We start from the raw sequence: 19,759 nt of genomic DNA, 5'->3' as shown, positions 1-19,759 counted from the left end.
TCTTGGCAATATCTGCCAAAATGTTTTAAAAAAAAGAAAACTTAGCACAAACACATGGAAAAGTAAACAAATAACCCCCAAACCTAGTACCTCCAGCTTTGTCTAGGGAGGGTTGAGTTATAATAAATAATAATCATAATGCCACATTAGCAAGTATACAGAATTCTCTGAATTCTGACTAAATGCTATTAAACTTTTTCATCAAACTATGTTATTATAGAAATCACATTAACAATGCAATGCTCACATGTCAATTAAATTCTTCATGAGGACAGTGAAACGTCTAACACAATGAATGAATGAACATGAGGAAGGACATAGAAATTGATGAAAATCAATTACAAAGTAGATTTTAGTTCAGCTTAGTTTGTGGGCTATGTACCCACACAGACAGCTTTGATGTATATATACGGGTCTAGGGCAATTACCCCCTGGGCAATTACCCCGCACCCTTCCCCTGGCCCTAATCCTAATCCTAATCCTGAACCTAATCCTATCCCTAACTCAAACTCCTAACCCTAACCCTAACCCTAACCCTAATCGTTACTCTAAGCTTACCACTAACCAGTATTTAGCCGGGGGGTAATTGCCCTCTCGGGGTAATTGCCCGGATACGATATATACATATGAGTACAAGCAAAGGGAATAAGTTTGGATTATGTAGATGAGCAGCACAGTCACTCACCTCAGTATCAACTGATATTGACTATCAAGACACAAACACAGATCATGTGTATAAGGACTCTTGAGAATAGTGCAGCAGCTGGCCAAAATGTTCTGCAGATTGTCACATGATATGAATAAAATTATGAAAATTCATTCATGTGCCACTCTGTAATCAACATACGTGCACCACATCACTTCTAAATATGTGGGATCAGGATGCAGACATAGGGGAAGTCCCATTCACTTACTGCACTATGAATCTTACATTCACTCAATTCTCCCTATTGCATATAGCTCTCCGAATCTGAACGCGTGTGGCGCTTCAATTTTTTTATCTTCAATTCTTGGGAAAGAAACGTTCTGTTATGAACGTGCAATGTGTAAATGTACACTTTTATGCACATGGAAAGCTGAAGTAACTACTAGTGTTCATATATCGTATCAAATTCTGTATTATAATCTCGCGAATAAAAGAATTATTTTCTAATCTAAGCTACACAGAAATTCTCCGAAATTGGTCATCAGGTCGATCCATGTATGCTTCTGCATGACGAGTTCTTTGTGTTTTGAATGTACGATCAAAGATACTACTCTACATAGTCTCGTAGGATCTTGATGGTACGATTTTCCATAACATCAAAACCAAAAGTACACGTCCCAGAAGCAATCAATTAGATATCGGTAACGCCATGTGATATTTGCTTGATATCGGCTATATGCAATAGGGAGAATTGTGACTTGATGTCGGGCATTTCAAGAAAGCTGTGTTGACAAATCAGAAGTACATATTTAGTCATAGATAACAGAGTGACCCTACACAAATACTCAAAATACTGTATTTTATTTTCAGAAATAGACTCTTTTTCTATATTTGACAAGTTTGAATCTGTATGTGTCTTAAGGCCACCAAAGTAATACAAAGTATCACACAACTTCAAGCAGCCTCCAAAGTGGTATTTCTCTTGATTTGCTATTCCTCCTTTAAGAATGTCGGTTCTGATTCTGGCAAAACATATAGACTTGATGGAATGAAAGATTAATACACATCTGCTGGCACACAAAAGTCTTGAAGTTAATTGAAGGGTTATCAAACCCTGTCAAACCATCCAACATCACTATGTAATGGCGTGTCATGGCTAACATAAAGAAAAAGCATGCAGATTATCTCTGCAAGTAATACAAGGCATGAGCAATTGTATGGTGTCCAAACTTCATGATGCTGCTACAGACAAGAACAAAGACAGCTTTCTGGTTTGCTGAAATTGAAATCGAACTCCACAAAGAAATACTGACTTTTCGCCATGCTATTTCACATGAGGGCATTTTCCTACATATACAAGCACACCACTGCTACCATGGCAACACATGGCTATTTCCAGCATTATGTAACAAGCACACAGGGGTCGACCGTTCCTTCACTGAATTCACAACTGAAACAAAACACGCACAAATATTTCCAGACACACGAAGAGCGGAAATTATCACCCTTCTCCATCAATCCTCCAGTGGGATGTTCCTGAAGAGGTAGGACATCGATTCGCCATAGTGTATTCTGCGGATGGATTCAGAGAGGAGCAGGGAGATGTCGACAGTCCGTAGCTTGTTGCACTGCAGCCTCTGCAGGTCATGTGACACTGTGTTTGTGACAATCACCTGCAGAAAAAAATATAAAATAAAACAAAACTTCCATGTTATCTTTGTTTATTTCTCCTTCTTTTTTTTTTCAATCTCTTTGCACAATTTTATTCCACAGGCACATATACACCAATACACTAACACACACTTTTTTGTTTGTTTTTGTCAATCGTTTATTTTTCTTTCTTTTTAATATATATGAACAGTAATATACAAGACACACACACACTCACGCACACACATACACACACGCACGCACACTCACAGACCAGAGAGTTTTGTTTTGTTTTTGTCAGAAATTACAACACCTTCATATATGAGTTTGTTATAGGTTTACCACTCTTCACTTGTTAGTAGACATCACTAGATGAAATTATTTCAAACTATGCAACATCTCTGGTACTTATACATGTTTTAAAGTCATGTAATAAATTATCATAATGAATAGACTTCTCTGCTGATAATAGTGACTGAACTCAATCCATTTTTAAAATTCTTTCATCAATAAAGTACATACTGTGAGTATAATGGTATACAAACATGGAAGTAATAAATGGGGGCAAGAAATGCGTTTCTGAATCATTTAATACTTGCGTGCATTTCCACCACAATGCAAGAGTGTTTTCACCCCAAACCAGGCAATAACACTCTCTTGCAAGCTCTACCAATTTACACTAAAACTACTCTGAAGATGGCTATTTTTTTACCATTACAACAGCACTGGTGACTCTTGAGATAAAACCTGCTATCTAGTATAGGGAAATGACCAAAAATGCATATAATCTAACATTTCAAGGGGTCTTAGACTTAAACTTGCCTCCACGATAGAAGATTACCTTTCTGGGCAATGACAATCACTAACGTGTAACTTGAATCGAGTTTAGCAGCAAGACTCAAAGAATGTTTTCAAGGAAAAATAAGCTCACTTCCACTACAATCTATTTCTTTTAGAATCCACATTGCTGCGAATGCACTTTGTGTCTTACCTCATCTATACACGAATCCTCTATGATCTTAGGTGTGTCAGACGACAGTAGGCCGTGTGTAGCCACGATGTAGATTTTGTAAGCCCCTCGCTCCTTGAGAACCTCTGCTGCAGCCACAAATGATTCGGCTTCATCGATCATGTCATCCTGTTCGACAAAACAACACCATGTCTCTTTGATATTGTCTATTACTCAATTAAAAGTAAGCATACATCATCTCTTTCTTAATCTATTATTTTTTTAGTTTATTTTAGAAAATATCATGTATAGATAATGACATATGATGAGTGAATGCACTATGAGTGCAAGTCACAAAAAAACAATTTCACTTGCTATTTTTCTCTTGAATTGTTCACAATCACCCCAAAATATATGGCCAAAACCAAGTTCTTACTATCCCTTTGTGGTTAACAATTTATGCCGATTACAATCATTTGAGGCACAATGTTTGACAAAAATGGCCAAAAAAAATCAACTCTCAAGACAAGGAGAAACTGTACATGTGTCGTTCACAGTAGTTAAATTTTGAGCGGGAATTTACAAGCCTGTGATTTTGATGATTTTAGGTTATATATCAACTTATATTTCTGAATCTTAGAGGGAAGAATGGCATGTCACTTTTCGCTTCAAGATGAGCCCCAAGTATCAAGAGGCACACTCTCTTCTAGCTATGATAACTAGCACTGACTCAACAAGAAAATAAATGAGTGGGAATGTGTAGACAGCAGTACTGCTGCTGAAGGCACCACCTAGGCTGAAGACTTGTTCGCTATGCTGCTTTAACATTTAGGATTTTTGACTGGCAGAAATAAAACATGGGTCTAATTACTCTAGCAATTTTGGTCAACTATGGTATACATCACAATTGTAGTTTTTCTGTATATCTTTCTCATTCTGTCTTTCATTGTCACTCACCACAATGATAGCAATTCTTCCTCCTACGTCTCCAACGACATTTATGGGTGGTTTTTCCTTTGGTGTGAACACTGCCAGAAAATATTCGAGATAATTATTGCATTAATTGAGCACAGACAAAATTATTCATGAACACATCAACATCTTCATCAATAATTGGCGCTACCAAACTTGGTATATCAAAAAACTTATGTACAGTAAAATAAAAGACCAAACACCAAACTAGTTTTGGTTTAAAGTTCTTTAATTACATTTTTTTGTTCAAATGGTAAATTCACTTCAAAATATAAAACAAAATAAATTCAAAACCTTTTTTTAGACAAAAGAAAACTAGTAATGTCACTATGGCAGCTGGTATGCCTCCTTCATATCACATTATTTGTTATATCTTATATGCTTAATGTTTGTATGCAAAAGAAACAGAAATCAAATCATATCAAAGTCAAGATGAAACAGCTATCTGTGGTGAAAATATCATTGTAATAACAGTATAAAAATCAATCAATTCAAATCATGTCAAAATCTAGAGGAGGCTAGCCTTGGTAAAAAATATCCTAGAATGCAACGATTGCATTAAAGCATCTACACGTAACTAAGAAATAGCCAAGCAGTCCTATAACTCACAAGGTAGCATCCCAAGGCTCTGGCCAGAGTAGACCGCTGGGACTGGTGGAGGGGAGTGACGTCCATCCACACGCTCTGATTCCGACTCCTTCTGCTCTCCATGGATAACAGCGAGCCCCAGCCTCAGTCTCTCGGCGTACGATGTCGCCCTCTTGGCCGAACCGGGGTTGCGCGCCACGATCACTCCGTTACGCCAGTCGGGGATCTGAAATGCCACCATTCACACATCAAAATCATACAGGATCCAACGAGCTATCAGGGAGATACTCCGTATGTTACATGCATCTCAATATGGGCAAAAAATAAATGCGATATTGAAGAGGCTATTATTCTCTTGTCAGGACATGAAGAGACCTTAATTTTTCGAGAGCCTCTTGAAGAATCAAGGAGACCTTGGAGGCTCAGCATATATTTGGCAGGATTTACTTTTATGCAATTTTTATATTACACTGGATGGCAATGAATGGGATACCAGGGATTATCATCTATATAGGACGTTTTAGCTGCGCATTAAAAACGCATATTTTTGTCTGCTCAATTTTTACCGTTCAGAACGAGGGCATATTGAACGAAATGCACAGGCCAAAGCATTAATTCCCCATAGAATACCATTGTTACCGGCCGTTCAAGAATACAACGTATTTAGTCCCGTGTGTTGCGTGAGCACTTGCTGAGTGTGCAAACGCTTGCTACTAGTGCGCAAAATTTTGTTACAATTCACAAGCGCGCAAACATCTTGCTAGTTGCTTGCTTCATACACAGTTTTAGGGGCTTCCCCTTTTCAGCGCTAAGATGGGACTGCTGAGTCAACTTCAAAGATGAGTAAACGTAGGCCTATGGTATTTTTGTGCAGTTCATTCTTTCTCTACATGATTGTATATGATAATAATTATATCGGATGGCATTAATTCATGGAATACCAGGTAACATCGCACTCGTTAGGGCCAATATTGCACTCATCTTCGATTCGTGCCACATTGGCCCTAACTCGTGCGATATTCCCTTGTATCCCATTCATAGCAATCCAATAAAATATAAATATTGCACGAGTTAGGGCCAATAATGCAAGAATCAAAGATGAGTCAATATTGGCCCTAACGAGTGCAATATGCCCTGGTATTCCATGAATTAAAGCCATCCAATATAATTAGATTCATCTGTAATCACTATCTATAATTGGCATAAACTGTGAAGAAGTATCCGACTTCTACAAGTTAAGACTGCACTGAAAAGGACCGACTCACACTGTACTTGTGTGTGTCGCAAGATGTATGTGCACTTGTGAATTGTAACAATTATGAGTTGGCACACTCAGTACACACCAAGTGTTCATGCAATCGTTTTATGTTGAGCAAATATGCGAAGGTTTTCATTGTGTGAAAATGTCCACTTTTACAGTATCGTGCCCATCCTCTGACATACTCTCGCATTAGGAGAGTCTACAACCATCAGTCCTACAGTCCAGCCAATCAACTTACATGCTCCTGGATGTATTGCACCAGGAAGGGCGAGGCTCTGAGGTTGTCCACGGGGACGTCAAAGAAGCCCTGAATCTCTTTGTGGTGGAGGTCCATGGTAATCACATGTGTGACACCTGCAGGTAACAAACAGTGATATGTAACTAATCTTACTCATGGTCCATACTGCTCAATCACATGGTTTCTGCAAACTTAGGTTGAGGACTTTAATACTAGGAGATGCTATACTCTTGCACATCAAATCTTGGAACTCAGCAATTTAATATTCACCTCATACAATCACAATGGAGAGAGATTAATAGAACATCTTCAAAATTTATTTTTGCAAAACTGCTAAGGCCACAGAGGAATGCTTACTCAAGATTTCCGCTCTTGACTGTACATATTGATACAGATTTTCATTAATTTCTTACAACGTATGACTGATTAGGACTGCCTATTTTGACGTTAGGTCCCAGCCATGCCACAAACTCACCAGATTTGCAGAGCATTGTGGCCAGCAGCTTGGCAACGATGGAGCCCCTCTTCCGCATCTGGCTCTGCTTGCTGTACGGAAGGTACGGAATGACGGCCACGATGGACCGCGCGGACGATGTCTTGCAGGCATACACCATGATCAGCAGCTCCATGATGGCAGTGTTCACATCCCTGAATAGAGATGTTGAGGGTGCACATGGTGGTGGTTGGTGGTAGAAGTGGTTGTTATGGCAATGCAGATGCGGGGTGGTGGTGGTGGTGGTGGTAGGTGTCATGGCAGGGAATAAGAGGAGGGTGGATTGGGTGAAGAGAAAGAATGAAATTCATATGTGAAACTTTTCTCATGGCCACTGTTAATCACACAAGACTATTTCAAGCTTCGGATAATTCTGAACCTAATAGTAGTTCCTTAATGTGCATCATTTCAGGCTCTGAAGGCAATATGAGCCTTTGAAGAATTTTACTACCAATACAAGTTTGCATCCTTCCATGCACTTGCAGAGGTTTAAGACGTCTCCAAGGAATGTGACACTTAAACATTGGTCTTTAAAAACATGTCACTCCCCTTTGATGAATGTATCATCTCAACAAACTACCCAAATACTTATGTTTCTCTACTATTAAATGTTCGAGGCTGCATCAACAAAAAAAATCTTGACGTTAGATTATACATTCCAGGTGAGAGATTCCCATAGTGTTGAGGTAATGACATGCCTACCATGCCAACCTTTGGCTGCTTATTCACACGATATCATAGTATGTCAACACTTGTCCTTGCTTCTGTGTAGAAGCACTTTTCTTGCTGTGCTTTCCGCACACATCATACAATATTGATGTTTCACTGAACTCAATATATGTTTTAATCTTTCTATCTCTTTCCCTGTTACTCTGCATGTATGTTTGCAAACCTTGTTTCTAGTTTGGGTGAATCATGGACATGTTTTGATACTTTGGGCCTGGAGCTACCAAATGTTTGTGGTGTCATTTTTCGTGCAATACTTGTAAAATCACAACCAGCAGGCAGCAACATCAGAGCATATGTTATACACGCAGCCTTGGTATAACCTCGTAGAATAGCCATACATGGAAATATAGAAATACAAGTTTTCCTTTCATTTCAACCATAAGCATGGTATAAAAGAAATGTATATCATATATTATAATGACAAAATAAAACATAGTATTATATCATCATTCTTTGTTGTATCATTAGCTACATAACTGATTTGCATCAATGCAATTTTTATAACGAACATAGAATAGAACATTTTCTGTGTAGAATCAAATATATTTACCAAGGTAATGTGACATGTCAATAAACTATATGAATACAAATGTACCTCATGTAAAAATAACATTAACTACACTGGTCTCGTTTTAGTGACACTGGATCATCAAGAAAGGGTGAGACAAAACACTTATTTGTAAAATGGAAGAAATCACTGCCCCCTTCATATATTCATAAAATAAGTTCTCATTAATCTCAAGACTGATGAAACATGACTCTGTAATACACATTATAAAGTACACGTTAAAGAAGTTAATCTTCCATAAATAAGTTGATAAAATAGCGACCACTGTGATACTCACTTCGCCCCAGTTTGAAGGATGAAGACATCTTTCCCTCTAACAGACTCCTGGATCTGCACTTTGGTTTCTGTTGGATTAGAAGAAAGGGAAAGTTCTCCAAATGTTATTACATGTATGACAAGTGCTACACAAGAACATTGAGGACAACTTCGAGTGTCAGTGACTATGCAATGAAAATGAGGAACTTGAAAGCTCGATCGATTGATTTATGGATAGATTGATTGATTGATTGATGGCAGTGCTTGTGTGTGGTGATGAACTTGTTTGGTGAAATAACTACGTGCTCTGTATCAGTGCAAAAATACAATGACAACCTTTAAAAAAAAATGTTAAGCATCATGATTTATTTGTACTTGAATACACTCCAATAAATAACTGCATGAGTGGCACATTCAACACTTCTCTTATATCAAGGTGACGACATATGCCTGTAGACCTGTCAAAATGCTGCTTGGTTGTAATAATATAATTTACCTAGAAATGACAAAAAATGTGAATTATTAGCCCAAAACATTCTCCGGAAATACTACAATCTCAGAATTTACCTCATCAAGGTACTCAAGTAACTTTGTCATTTTTTTAATGATCAATAATTCATTATCAACAAATTAGGCACCACCAATCTTCTGCACTAGAGTGCATTGCAGAGCTGTGTAGGCAGCAGTGCAGATTGTTGAAAAATATTATTACTACCTGACATGATTAATTATCACATGATGTTCTACCTATCTGCTACTTAATGGGGAGGGCATTTCAGGAATTAAAACTGTGTAATGCGATCAAAATACTTTTAAACCTTTGGTCTCAATATACTCCCAAACAACTCAATATACTCGCAAATTACATCAGCCGGACAAGTTACTACTGAGCGGAACCTTTTGATGTATTGCAAGCAAATTCTGAATGGTCGAAGATTAGTTCTGAGCCCTTCTCTGAACTTTGTTTTGGCTTTGATGCTTGCCTGTAAAACACTGTCAAGCAGAGTTAGGCATTACAGTCCAGTATAATAATAAAACTGTTGCAAAATGGAATTCCAGAAGCAAGCTCTCAAATTCTAAATGGTGGAAGATTAGTTCTGAGCCCTTCTCCGAACTTTGTTTTGGCTTTGACGCTTGCCTGTAAAACACTGACAAGCAGAGTTAGGCATTACAGTCCAAGAATAATAATAAAACTGTTGCAAAGTGGAATTCCAATAGCAAGCTCTGCTGACCCAACTCAAAGCAACAAAAGACTAGAAATGTCGCTATGGCGACTGGTATGCCTCCGCCATAATGCATGGTTCTCCGAATAGGTCTATAGCACAATGTCTTGACAATGTGTGATGACAGTTTCACATAATTGGCAAAATATCAAAATGGCAGGTTTGTCAAAAATGCAGAGAGTGTTCACTTTCCTTGAACTAGGTTTATTTGGATGAATGGCTATACTGTCTAAGAGTGCAGGTATTTGGGGATTTGAGGATTTGCACCCAACTTTTGACCCTTTTTTGATTTAAAGAAGAAGTGAAATTTAGCACTTTCACTTGACCTTTGACCTTTTGGCAAGAAACTTCCAAGAGAATTTGTATTGGATAATACATGTATACACTAAGTTTCAAAAAAAAAAATCTTGGCAGGCATTGCATAGCTAAGAAAGAAATGATGACATTTTGATGAGTTGACCTTGACCTTTGACCCCTGACCCCTAAATTCCCTACATGATCACTGCCAGTCAGTACATGCATATATACTAAGTTCCATGAAGATACATTGAAATATATTTGTGAGATATGGAGAAAAAAGGGAAATTTTAACATTTTCACTTGACCTTTGACCCTTGACCTCTTGACCCAAAGCTCTCTCTGGGGAATCTTTATTCGGTAGTTCATGTATGCACCAAGTTTCAAGAAAATACCTCCAGACATTGCATAGATATAGGGGAAATAGTGAGATTTTGAGTATTTGACCTTGACCTTTGACCTTGATGATGTGCGCATTCAAAAGTTGATAAGCACAACTTCGCCAACTCATACATATACATGCCAAGTTTCATTAGGATACCTCTAACAGTTTCTTAGAATCGCTGTCCACAAAAATGATTACGTATGGAAGGACGGACGGACAGACGGACAACCCGAAAACATAATGCCTCCGGCGACACCTTGTGTCGGAGGCATAAAAAGTGCCCTAAAAAAAAAAAAAAAAAAAAAAAAAAATTGATTACTTCATCTACAGAGGAAAAGCACAATGGTAACAAGTGCTTAGCCAGCTTCATCACTGCCACAGTTCATAATTTTGACAGAAAACATGTTTCATACAAAAGCAATGGAATCTCACCTTTGTTGTCTTGTGTATAAACATCAACTTGTGCCATTTCCACTCCAAGACGCCTGAGAAACAAACAAAAGACAAACAAACTTTCACAGTTCTTTGCTACCATGAGAGCTGGCAGTACCAATGCTGTTGTTCTATTGAGTGCAATGCACAGCACGATTGGAATTTTACCTTTACTTTTTCCAATATTACTTTATAAATACAAGTTAATGGTTCAATATTTATACCCATCCACATACAGGCCCATATTCACTCACCAAGATAGTTTTAATCAAAACCATGGTTTGAATTTAGTTCATAAATGGACTAAAATAGGTATGAAATAGGTATACCAGTACCTTACACACATGGTAGCAAGGTACGGTCCTTAGTTGATGGCTGTTGAGTGTTGGCGCATGTGATTTGTCACTCACATTTACACAGAACGAAATTTACATGAACCACAATCTAAATTTAAACCAACTTCATGCCAAGAAGTCGGTCATTCTATTGCAGAATCTTGTGGATTGAATTAATGCCTTGTTTGATCGAATGTCCTAAAATTTGGCCTGTGTGACCACTATCACAGATAGATATACATGTGATGCAAAACACTTTTTGTCAGTTTCAATCCTACTTGGAAGCAAATTAATCTGTGTCCACACCGCACTGACATTTAGTCATGTCTGGATGTGATGCTGATGACAGTGATGTCCGGTCAACATTCTGAAGATTATGAAGGTCTGTATCGAGGAATGCACTCATAACAGTGCCTAGTAAATATTGTAAATCTGTGGTGAAGTAAATTTCAAATTATTATAGACAGGATAATCTGTCTGGTTTTTTTTTTTTTTTTTTTTAATTCTTATGGCTATTCCGTGCAGTCAGATTGACAGTCTTCATGGAACATATCCTCAATCACAAAAAGCTGATCTTTTGCAACTTTTCAGTTGAATAAATTGTAAGAGTCGGGAATCATGAACTTCCCCACTACAATCAGGCTTTTAAAAGTCCTACTACAAGCTACAATTTGTATAGGTAGGGGCAGTGATTTTCCGTTTCAAAAAATTGCCTTTTCCGTTTCAGAAATTCATGAATTCCGTTTCAACATGGTGAAAAAACGGAAATTCCGTTTTCCCATATGAATTGTACATACAAAAAAATGCAAATTCCGTTTACATGTATTTGCATGCAAAAATGAAGAAAAATTAAATGATTGCTATTTGAAGTTTGTGTACCTGTGTAATCGTGTATACATTCATACATGTTATGCATAGTGTATACCTGATGATTTCCAACCTCTGTACATACCACACACCCATGAAGACAAATGAAATGAAACATCAGTATGACAATTTATTTATTTCGACTGTCAAAACATGCACAGGGCTGTCACTTAACTTTTTTCCTTGGTTGCCAGCCGGGCAACCTATAGAGTTTTTTAGGTTGCCAAATGGCGGTTTAACAAATAGGTTGCCACAGTGATAATGTTCGAAGAGTATTGCATAATGTGTAAATCTGCAAGGTTAATTATGGCGATGATAAAGAGGGCTGTTTACACTGCTGTCTACAAATTAGAAAAAAATATACAAAGTAAAATAAGTCTCTGAGTCTCAGCTAGTGACTTTATGCTAGTCAAGTGTTTTTATTCCTTTGATTAGAAGCTGCAAACAGAATACATGATGATCAGTTTAATAAGCAGTGTTGATAAAAACTTCAGCACTAAAAGAACGATCAATCTACCTGAATCTTTCTTCAGTCAATACATTGTAATCCAGTTAATCATGCCGTGGGACAGTACATATTGGTGTATCACTATCAAAGCCTGGCCTGCAGTATCAACAACTATCATTATGAATGTCCTCTTTCTTGACTTGCTAGTCAAGTGACTTTACAGTGTACAACTGTCTAGTCAAGTCTTTATATTCCTTCAGAAGGTCTAAACAGATGAAAAATTTCAGCACTAAAGGAACAATCAATTTATCTTTCTTCAGTCAATAATTCAGACAAGAAACTAGCACTCATTTCACTCTGATCTTTCCCCATTCTGACCTCGGTCCCCCCCCCCCACCCCCCCCACCCCCCCCCCCCAAAAAAAAACGAGGAAAACACACACACATTGCAACGCAACAAAAACCTCTCCCCTACACCTTCCCGATTTCCGTGTTTCTGTCAGGTGAAACGACATGTTCAAATACAAAAATAAAACAACAGTAGATATTGATTGAAACTCAACACCCATTCATGCCAGCCAGGCCAGGCTGCCATAAACTTCAAAGCACATTATTCCGACAGCTGGCTGGTTGACAGAAGAATTTGCGCGCGCGTGTCAATTTCTTGACTGGAGAGAGGGTCTGGGAACAGCCCCTTTCCCTGTTCATCTCCAACACCCCAGACAGTTCATGACCTCCAAGAATGCGCCAGTACGCGCGGTTTCTTCTGTTGATTGGTCTCTCTCTCTCCACCCCACCCATGCCAGTCTGGCATGGCACCTTGGCATCGTGGGATTTTTCTTTTTTCTGCGTGAACTTGGAGTTCTATCACTCTTCTCTCCTGAATCATGCATTGTGCGCTGTGCTCTACACACGACATAGCAGGCAGGCATAGCAAGTCACCACTCCACTCACCTGCTGACAGCTTACCGCGAGCAGAAAACAGTTAGACAGTTAGACAGTTTCTTCTGTTGCCGCTACTTTTACTGCCAAAATACTGGCTTTATCATCACACATTATTCGGCGAGACACACGTTGTGTTTTGGAATATAAATGGACTTTCTTCTATGGTTATGATTGTTGGTGTTGGATCAAACTGAGTAAGTGTTCAACAGTTATTGAAATCGTGACATCGCTAGATCTAACGCCGTGAGACATCGCTAGAACTTACAACTAAACACAACTTGGCTTAGAAACTCAGTTTCCGCAGTCTGTGAATATCGTGGACATGTAATAATGATTAATTCACAGCTTCTGTTGGATTTATTTTTACTTTTATGTGTTTTATTTTGTTAAAAAGTGATTTTCCGTGATTTTCCGTGTAGAATATTTTTTCCGTTTCAAAAGGCCGTTTCCGCGTTTTCCGTCCGTTTTCCGCGATCGCGGAAAATCACTGTCCCTAAAAATGTACTGAGTGGATGAGAACTTGTCCTTTCTGATGAGATGGGGGGGGGGGAAGAAGGGAGGGGAAGCTGTTTGTAGAATGTAGTATCCAAATGATATTTCATCTATAGATCCAAAACTTCCAAGTATTCTCTTCTGAAAATGGTGAGAAGAAGTAATTCAGGAAATTAAACAAGAAAGGGGAAAAATGTTATCCTTGGAAAACTTTGAAATGCTAACTGTTTACAGAGGACTTGACTATTAAAAGCACATTCCTATTCCCGGTTTAGTTGATCAAACCAGTGGAGACTCTTGACAGATACAATGCAAGAAGCCAAACTCTGGCGTGTGTCATTGCCTCAATAAACCTGAATGTGTAAAGTGACAGGGAAGTGAACGATTGAATCAGAGCAGAATAGGGAAGAAAGGTCAGTGAATGAGGAGCAGACCTTTGCTCATTTAATGTGAATGTCTCCAGACGTTCTGCTTAAGGCTGTCTTTACAAGCACATGGCAGACTTGCCGTACCAGATCGTCAAGTCAAGGCCTGGCAACACAATGAAAGAGATGTTTAGAAAAGGAAGAGGTGGCGAAATTGACCATTTGCTCAAAGGAAATGACCACTTGAGTGGTCGTCAACGGTCACCTCCTTTTGTTGTATCTAATCGTCATGAATGTTCATTGTTACGGCGCCCTCCACGTGTCTCCGACGACGAAGGCGATGACACGTGAGGACACGCCCTTTGTCGCTAGCTGACAAACAGGTGCTAACAAGTTCTGAAGGCGAGCCAAGAGCCTGGCAGATTTGCCGCGAAGCAACGCTCAATGGGGGAGGATGGAATAAAAACATTGCAGCAGGGCAAAATTGGCATTGTGACTGATAGTGTTGCCAATTTAAATCAAGCCCTGCTTGTCTGTAGAAAAGTCTGCTGAAAAGTTAAGATGAGAAAATGTCTGTAAACTATTCTTCTCCTGTTTTTTGTAGGGGGGGGGGGGCATCCACAATATCTGTACTTTTCACTGCATTCAAAGTGACCTAATGAGACAAAATAAAAGTCACGTGGTCCTCAAACATATATATGTTTTGATACTGGGAATCCAATTTGCAGGAATTGATTGTAGCTATGGCAGGCTAACCTCAGTCTCGGACAACTTTTCCATATGATGTCTTGAACAAAAAAAAAAGGAAATGTCCGTTGACATCTGCATAGTCTGAAATCAAAATATACACATTGGCATTTGAATATGTCTGTAGATTAGATTATGTGACGTAGTGAAATGATAAAAGGCCTGAGCTACAGTTGTAGATGATGAAAGCACTGACTTGTTGTACTAAACCTGATCATCACCAATGGCAAGTCCATCATTTGTACTTTTACTATGGAGTTTTGAGACAGATAGCTTGAGTAGATGAAGCATGTACTGCAAGTGAGTGATGTCGATTCACGACGTACACCTGTCATTCATTAGTTCTTCATAGATGCCAAGTTCAAAAAGTTTTTATGAGTGAGATTTTCATGACTCAGCGTCTCGGCGCACGCGCATGTGCGTGAGCAAGGGAGCGAAGCGACTGAGCGAGGGGAGGGTGTGGGAGGGGGTGTCCACCCTCCCAAGGTAGGGAGCTTTGTCAATTTTTAGCTCTTAATGGTGCAAGCTGGTGCATACTTAAGTATTTTTTACTTATTTTGAAAGACAAAAGGGAAATATGCCTTCAATTGCAACTCTCACGTTAATCCTTTAAGCTATGCTTCCGATGCGTGAGAAAAATGGGTGCCATGCGTGAGATCGTGAGACGGACCCTAAATGCTTGAGTCTCACGCAGAATGCGTGAGACTTGGTAGCTCTGGTTCTTAGCATACAATGTAGATGATGAGAATTATGTAAAAAGATGCAAATACGACAGAATATTTAGTTGGGGGATTTCCAAGCCTTCCTTTTTACATAATATTTTGTTTATGTTGATTTCTTTTTTTTTGTAATGATTATGGTCATTGTGATAGGGTACTTCCTGTTTTTGACCCAAATAGTGGTCATCTCTTACTCAATTCATCAGTGTTGGTTATTGAGTTTTGACTGGACAGAGTTTCTCCCCTCTCCCCTGAGAATGGGGTCAGTGTACCCACCACTGTCTAATTATCTTCAAATTAATAGCATTACTTGAACTAATATGGATTCTTCCTGTTTTCAACTACTTTGTATCTGTCTCAATTTGGGAACTTTCCTCAGCTCCACTTAGTGTTATGCCTATGGCAATAAGAATCAGCCTTTCCCCCATAGATTGTGTTCATTATTTACAAAAGTCACTGTAATTGATATCTCCTCGTACACTTTCTTCAAAGTAAATTGTGCCAGAATACTTGCAAGAAAGTAATGAAGTGCTCTGGTTGTTTTTTTATCCCTTTGACCCTTTGCTGATGGGAAGGTGATGGGTCCTGTATAAAAAGGTCTAAGGATAATTTTTACTTTCAGACTGAGTGGGATGAACACTACACCCACTGTGATTTTGAAATGATTGACAGTTCACTTCTGACAAGGATTCACATTGATTACTTAGACTAATGAAGATATCTTCATTTCCTGTCTAAAAAACCAACCTAGTTTGTGTAACACATCATTTCTTGGCTGTGATCAGAATCAGAATTGAATTGTGCTGTGGTGGTGCATTGTTTGTGTGACATACACAGGTATGATATGAATGGGAATGACAGCTGTTCTGTCCTGTCTGTATAATAAACCTGAAGAGGTTTTTTATTTCTTTTTTAATTATGATTTTATCTCATTTTGTTATTATGCAGTTAAATCCTTAAATCCTCCATTGGCAGGGCTGCTGGAAGTGCCTTCTTGGCCAATTGGCATGGATTTTAGGGAACTTGTTACCAATGAATACAGATTGCTTAATACCCTTTAATCTTCATTGTGTCACAGTTACCTTCTTATTGGACTGAGGCACAATGTTATGCTTGAGTGGGCTGGCTGTAAACTTATGATTCCAATTTCAGGTCAAATTTGGTACGAGTGGCTTAAAGGGGATGGCTAGTAACTGATCAGTGGGAATCAGTGGGAATGCTGAGGGATGATTGTTCCAATCCTTGTGGGATTCATTTAAGAGTACATTATATATCTATTCTTGTATGAAAATTATTTGCTTCAGAATGGTCTCATATTCAAGTAATGTGCAGTTTAATGTTTCTAGGTAAGCGTCCCTGGTCAGTAACGGGGCATTAATCTGCACATTACTTGAATATCAGACCGTTCTGAAGCAAATAATTTTCACACAACAGTAGATATATAATGTTCTCTTAAATGAATCCCACAAGGATGGGAACAATCATCCCTCAGCATTCCCACTGATTCCCACTGATCGGTTACTAGCCATCCCCTTTAAGTGAGAGTCTGGAAGTAACTACACATGTGTACATAATACAGTGTAGTATTTTGGTATTGAACACGAGAAATAGTGCAGTCTGGAGGTAGGTGTGTGGTGTAGAGGGTTATTGTGTCCAAGGCTGCTTGTTTAAAATCATAATAGACAAGCATTGTGATACTGACAACATACAGGTGTGTAGGTGTATGTACAGTTTGTACATGGTGTATGTGCAAGCTTTAATTTTTTTTTCTTCTTTGCAACAAGGAAAACTGTTTGTGACTGTGATTGCAACTGTTCACAAACCCTGGCGAAGCCTGAAATTTGCTACTCATGCAAACATATTTGCAAACATTTGCCGCTCAGTGAGATACCCCCTTTTAGTAGGGATAGGTCAGTTTTGTAGACCTTGAATGAAAAAAACAAAACAAAACCCAAGGGAATGAATGGCATCAGCCTTTTAATAGATGACTAGTACCCTAGCTGACTAGATGTTCCTCTTGGGCAAGTTAGGTAGGAGGAAGTACTTTATCACCGTAAGAATGTTACTATGCCTAACACCCTCTCATTTCTTCTTGTGCCTAGTTTTGGCAAGTGTGAATTTTGTAGCATCGATGAAGTAAGTGGAAAGGTGCTGGAATCTGCCTTTCATGACAGTTGTCGTTTTGCAGGCACCTTTTTCGGGAACATTATGTCAAAAGTGATAAAAACGTGGAATAGTGATGCCGCGGAGTGCAGGTGGGATGACACGAGTGACCATGGTGACTCAAATCAAATTGAAAGTGTCAGAAAGGGTTGAAAATGTTCTTTTTGTGTGTGTGTGTGTGTGTGTAGTGATCACAGTTTCTGTGCTGTTAGCAGTGTATGAAGAAGTGCAGTGTGACACATCGCGAGAATGGTCCAGAGGGGATCGTATGGCACACACGTTGCCTGGTAGTGGGCCAAATCTCAGCCTCATGGGGTGGACATGTTCTATTAGAGAGTACGATATCGCGCAGCCAGCTGCCAATCATCGGGGCTTACGGTGTGATAGTAGTCATGATTTTACAGATGTCTTGGCAGCAGTTCAGGAAAATCAATTTCATACAGAAACATAGAGGATATTATGGATACAGAGTATCCATGCCTGATGATGAAAAAAAAAAAGGAAGAGAGAGAGAAAGAGAAGGTCAGTTTCTTTTAGATGCATATCCCAGGCCTGGTCATTGAATGCATACAAATCAAGTACTTGCTACAAATGTTAGCTGTTGATTTCAAGAAGAGAGCTTTGGTAGAAGCTTTCCAAACTTTAGATAAATTTGTACATCACTGATGAATCTATTACTATAAATTGGGGTGGTGACTTGGCTCATTACGTAGGTAGCACATCTGCCTCCCAGTCCAACTGTCACTGGTTTGATTCTTGAGTCTAGCCGAGCAATGTTGTGTTATCATACCGTCAACTGTAGCAAGAAGCAAAGCACTCTATCCCAGGGATAGGACTTGAAATGGAGGTCCCATGTGTAAGTTAGTCACAACTTGGACATTTGAAAGATCCCACTTCATCCATTCTTTGCAAAGAGCAGGGTGCTAATCCAGTAAAGTGGCCACCTATACTGCACCTACCCACACAAGAAAAATGGTTGAATGGTGGTTTGGCTCAGGTGACCACCCATAGTCAGCTAAACTGTATCAACTAGGCACTTCATGACATACAAAGAAGAAGGTCATTTGGAATTACATGTTTCTGGTTATCACTACCCTGAATGGTCATCTACACTCTATCTGCCAGCTGACTGCTGGGCAATATAGCCCAAAATAGTGACTGCACCTTTGACCAATCAGAATCAAGGATTCATAAGATGAGGCTTATAGCAGAAATTGTCAGGGAAATATACAGTGTTCACCAAATCACAGAAACATTGTTTAAGGGGCAGGATGGGTTCATGGCCAAAGGTCAAAGGTTAACCTCCCTCTTTTTGATAATAACTTGATGCTTCAGGCCAATGAATTTGTATGCAGCATCCTTCTGTTCTTGATGGCCAGAATTGATGTTAAAACTTTTAACTGATCATCCCTGCCGCCAGGTGTGAAGTGAAGTGGGCACCATCTGCCTCCGCCACCGTATCACTCCCCAGGGTGTGTGGGGACAGTTTCTGATTCACGTCTCCATGATGGGTGGAGAAAAACAAGCTATTTTGGTTTGGCGTTGCTGTAGGCAAATGAACTGATATTACATCTACACTGTACTCGTTGACATAATCTGTTACTCTCCAAGTCGATACACATGAGCAAGTGGCTAAATATACACTGGGCCAGGCCTGCACAAATGTTGTGGAAATCTCAGCTTTTGCTATTTTATCTTTTTTAACTTTTTATCCGATAATACATCATTGTAAAACTGTTTATAAATGGGTCATCATTGAGTTTCTTGTGATACGTCAATACCATGGTATTTTGGAGGCATACCAATCAAAAATATGTTTTCTTCTTATATTACCGTACAGTACTCACGGGTCTAGCAATTACGATGCAGTGTTCAGCTGCTCTTCAGGAATAGACCAAAAGAAATAAGAGCAAAACGTTGATGTGATTTTATAAGTTCATTTGATGAAAGAAAAAAAAGGGAAAATGTGACCTTTTTTATCATTCTTAATGTT

At 39.0% G+C, this 19,759-nt stretch overlaps 1 protein-coding gene across 1 annotated transcript; it reads right to left on the bottom strand.

Annotated features, from left to right (window-relative positions):
- Positions 1–1,647: 1,647 nt before the first annotated feature.
- On the bottom strand, positions 1,648–10,733 carry LOC139734721 (phosphoribosyl pyrophosphate synthase-associated protein 2-like). Its single transcript, XM_071645514.1, has 8 exons — positions 10,687–10,733; positions 8,372–8,438; positions 6,780–6,952; positions 6,305–6,420; positions 4,827–5,031; positions 4,203–4,273; positions 3,288–3,434; positions 1,648–2,319 (listed from the first exon to the last, which is right to left on the bottom strand). Exons 1-8 carry the CDS (start codon positions 10,721–10,723, stop codon positions 2,161–2,163), a joined length of 975 nt encoding a protein of 324 aa, XP_071501615.1. The 5' UTR covers positions 10,724–10,733; the 3' UTR covers positions 1,648–2,160.
- Between the last annotated feature and the right edge of the window lie 9,026 nt (positions 10,734–19,759).

Source organism: Diadema antillarum, unplaced genomic scaffold, assembly GCF_040938485.1.
Source record: "Diadema antillarum isolate AM-2024a unplaced genomic scaffold, OU_Dant_1.0 seq00000546_RagTag, whole genome shotgun sequence".
NCBI classification, from domain to species: Eukaryota; Metazoa; Echinodermata; class Echinoidea; order Diadematoida; family Diadematidae; genus Diadema; species Diadema antillarum.
The sequence above is the reverse complement of the archived record's forward strand: the minus strand, read 5'-3'. Positions and strand labels throughout refer to the sequence as shown.

What these genes read in the sequence shown, in the direction of transcription:
- LOC139734721 (XM_071645514.1), bottom strand. Translation starts at nt 10,723, where the DNA reads ATGGCACAAGTTGATGTTTATACACAAGACAACAAAG. An exon ending in TGCAATACATCCAGGAGCAT is followed by an intron (nt 5,032 to 6,304) that starts GTAAGTTGATTG and finishes GTGGCATTTCAG; the next exon opens with ATCCCCGACTGGCGTAACGG. An exon ending in AGGATTCGTGTATAGATGAG is followed by an intron (nt 2,320 to 3,287) that starts GTAAGACACAAA and finishes TTTTTTCTGCAG; the next exon opens with GTGATTGTCACAAACACAGT.